General features: G+C 59.3%; 1 protein-coding gene across 1 annotated transcript in view; it reads right to left on the bottom strand.

Annotated features, from left to right (window-relative positions):
- Positions 1-1,372: 1,372 nt before the first annotated feature.
- The window catches only part of RPL8 (ribosomal protein L8), a 2,232-nt gene continuing 227 nt past the window's right edge, over positions 1,373-3,377 (bottom strand). Inside the window, exons 2-5 of the mRNA XM_008571729.1 lie at positions 3,047-3,335; positions 2,723-2,941; positions 1,770-1,885; positions 1,373-1,568 (exon numbers count right to left, since the gene is read on the bottom strand). Of these exons, the coding sequence (XP_008569951.1) occupies positions 1,410-1,568; positions 1,770-1,885; positions 2,723-2,941; positions 3,047-3,326 (774 nt within the window). The 5' untranslated portion in view covers positions 3,327-3,335 and the 3' untranslated portion in view covers positions 1,373-1,409. The remainder of the gene's footprint in view (positions 1,569-1,769; positions 1,886-2,722; positions 2,942-3,046; positions 3,336-3,377) is intronic.

Here is a 3,377-nt window from a genome sequence, read left to right on the forward strand (position 1 = left end):
CCCCTGCACAAGGTTGTCCCCAAACTGCCAGTCAGTGGTCTGAAGCTCCTGCATTCACTAGTGTAAGGGGGCTTCCAGGTCTGAAAGCACCGACAGGCTCCCCTCTAATGCTGCCCCAGGGTCTGCCCAGCGTGAGGTGGCTGACACACAAGATGCCCTGGGATATGGCACACAGGAAGCCTGTTCGTTCTATTCTGTGGTGGAAACTGGTCTGTCCTCCCATGGCAAGTTAGCTTCCCTGAAGTTTCTAACCTGTGGTTTGTCAGGAGCACCACTCACCGATAGACAGCAGGAGAGGTCACACCCAACATACACCCACATTCTCTTAAGTGCCCAAAACAAGTTCGTTCCTGGTGGGCTTCCCTGCTCCAGTGCAGGGAGGACCACGTGCTGGGTGGTGTGGGTCTGGGGGTGGTTCCAGAAGTCAAGGAGTGGATTGACCTACTGTAGGAACTAGGTGCCAGCTCCTTCCTGTCCAGTCTGGGACTGCTGGCAGGTGGGCAGCCTCAGGTGGCCTGGGACCCACAGTACATGCAACACATGAGCTCATCCCCTTGTTCAGCAAGGTCAGCAATCCCATTGTGCACAGAGACCTGGGACCCCACAAACAGAATCACTAGCCTCAACCTTCCCTGTTGCTGCCAGGCTGGAATAAAAGGCAGGAGAGCATAAGGCCAAAGGAAGAGGTGACCAGGACCTCCACTCTGGTAGTGACTTACTCACCACGGTACCAGGGTAACAGCCCTATGCAGAGCACTCATGCCTGCTCCTGGTGGCCTGCAAGGGAGGGGGATAGTCAGGCCAGACCAGGCCTGGTCTCCCCATCTGTGGACAGGGTATCTGTCCCTTTTACCTCTGGTGCCCACGCCCCAAGTTCTTTCCCAGGCTGGCCCCTATCAGGTTGGCACCTGCAAGCTGAGTACTCCAAGCAGTGACACACTGAGGTCAGGGCTGGAAACACCATTTGGAGAGGGAAATGGACACAGGAGAGCTTCCAGGAGCTGGGAAGTCAGCAGTGAGCTCAGTAGGAGTCACCAGGAAGGCTGGGTCACACCTGGTGAGTCTCCATACCAAGGCAGAGTGAACGTCTGGCCCAGAGCACTGGGCTCAGGACTGGGTCCTAATCCTTTCCTGTCCCTAATTTCAGAAATGGGTTCTTCCATCCAAGCAATGCAAGTTGTAGTACTGAGTCACCCCCCAGGCCCAGGACACCTACACCTCCTCCTGCCAACTGAAGACTTCCCTCCCCTTCAAAGCTTCCACCACTCACTGGTGGCCTACTGCATCTTCTTCCTCCCTGTACTATAGGACTCCCATGGCAGTCCTCCCAGAAGGGACCCCTCCCTCTAAAAACAAAGGTGTGCACAGCCTAGTTGGCAAAAAGACAAATTTTATTGAGCCCCTCAACCCTAGTTCTCTTTCTCTTGCACAGTCTTGGTTCCCCGGAGACGCCCAGTCCGGCGGGCAGCGATGAGACCCACTTTGCGGCCAGCAGGGGCATCTCTGCGGATGGTGGAGGGTTTGCCGATGTGCTGGTGGTTGCCACCTCCAAAAGGATGCTCCACAGGCTGCAGGTAGAGGGAGATGGCTTTAGAGTGGGGGTGACCCCAACTACTTCAGGAGGACTGGGACAGGACGAACAGTCCTGTGACTACAAGCCACCACCCAGGGCCTTCCACTGCAGATTCCCCCTGCCGTAGAGTAGAAGAGAACAACCCTGGTTGGGACTTGTCTACTGTAAATCCCCGACCCGTTTCTAGGGTACTTACATTCATGGCTACACCCCTCACACGTGGCCAGCAGTTTCTCTTTGCCTTATACTTATGGTATGCACGGCCAGCCTTCAGGATGGGTTTGTCAATTCGGCCACCTCCAGCCACCACACCTGTGAGAGAGGTCAGACACCTCAGGGATATGCGTGACCCCATGCCCAGCACTGCACAGCCCCTCCAGTTAGTCAGGGCATCCCCTGTGCGGTCCTTGCCAGTGTCCTAATCACCCTCTTAGCACTCTTAGTCACACACTGTCACCCAACAGCCACAGTACTGCCTACAACCACCAAGCAGCCTCCACCCTAGGGAGCCCCCTACTCCCTGCGAGTGGACATCAAGTGTCTTCAAGCTCCACTGGACAGGTAAGCCAAGACCCTCACCCACGTCACCTAGGATGCTGGCTGAGCTCCAGATTCTGCAGGGAAGCACTCCAACTTCACATGTCTGAGACACTGGGCAGGCCGCTCAACCTACAACCTGCCCCCAAGACGTCTGACCCAACCTCCCCATCTCAGCTTTGCTTACCCCACTAACACACCTTCAGAGCCTCTCCTGTGGGGGGCTGGGTTTGACACAGGGGTTCAAGGTGTTGCCAAGCCGTGGATAAACAAACCTGCCTTCTCACACTTTACACTCACTTGCTAGGCATCTTTGAGAAGACCACAAACCTCTGACCTATCTTTCTCTAAAACGGCTGTTTACCAACTGTACCCAAAAGCACGAATCAAGCAGCCCAGGTCATCACAGAGCACACCGCCCGTCGGACAAGTCCCAGATGGCTTAATCGCAACCTCATCAACCCCAAAGCACCGGTGCTGCAGGTAGCACTGCGCCCATTTCACAGCTGTGACAACCCGCACTACAGCGCGCACTCAAGCGTAGGACAGCAGACCACGCTGTCCCGCGCCCGGGCCCAGCCGTCCTCCCACGGCCCGACGCCGGACACTCACCGACCACAGCCCTGTTGGCGGAGGAGATGACCTTTTTGGAGCCCGAGGGCAGCTTCACGCGAGTCTTCTTGGTCTCCGGGTTGTGTGAGATGACGGTGGCGTAGTTCCCGGAGGCCCGGGCCAGCTTGCCCCGGTCCCCGGGCTTCTCCTCCAGGCAGCACACTATCGTGCCCTCAGGCATGGTGCCCACGGGGAGCACATTGCCGATGTTGAGCTGGGCTGCAGGGGGCGGCGCCGGCCGTCAGCGCAGCACCCGCCACCCCTCGCCCGTTCCCGCTTGCGCCCCTCCGCCCCCCGCCCGCTCCCGCTCCCGCTCCCGCGCACCTTTCTTGCCGCAGTACACGAACTGGCCCGTGTGGATGCCCTCGGCGGCGATGAACAGCTCCGTCCGCTTCTTGAACCGGTACGGGTCCCGGAAGACCACCTTGGCGAGGGGCGCGCCGCGGCCGGGGTCGTGGATGATGTCCTTCACGATGCCCTTGATGTAGCCGTGCCGCTCGGCGAAATCCACGGCGCGCAGGCGCGCGGCGCCCTTGCGGTGCTTCACGTGCGCGCGGAACACCGAGCCGGCCCCCTTCCTCTGTCCGCGGATCACGCGGCCCATGGCGGCAGCCTGCGGGCGGCGCGCGGTCAGCGCCGGCCGGTCCGGGCCCCA

The sequence above is a fragment of the Galeopterus variegatus genome, unplaced genomic scaffold (genome assembly GCF_000696425.1).
Source record: "Galeopterus variegatus unplaced genomic scaffold, G_variegatus-3.0.2 Scaffold714, whole genome shotgun sequence".
NCBI classification, from domain to species: Eukaryota; Metazoa; Chordata; class Mammalia; order Dermoptera; family Cynocephalidae; genus Galeopterus; species Galeopterus variegatus.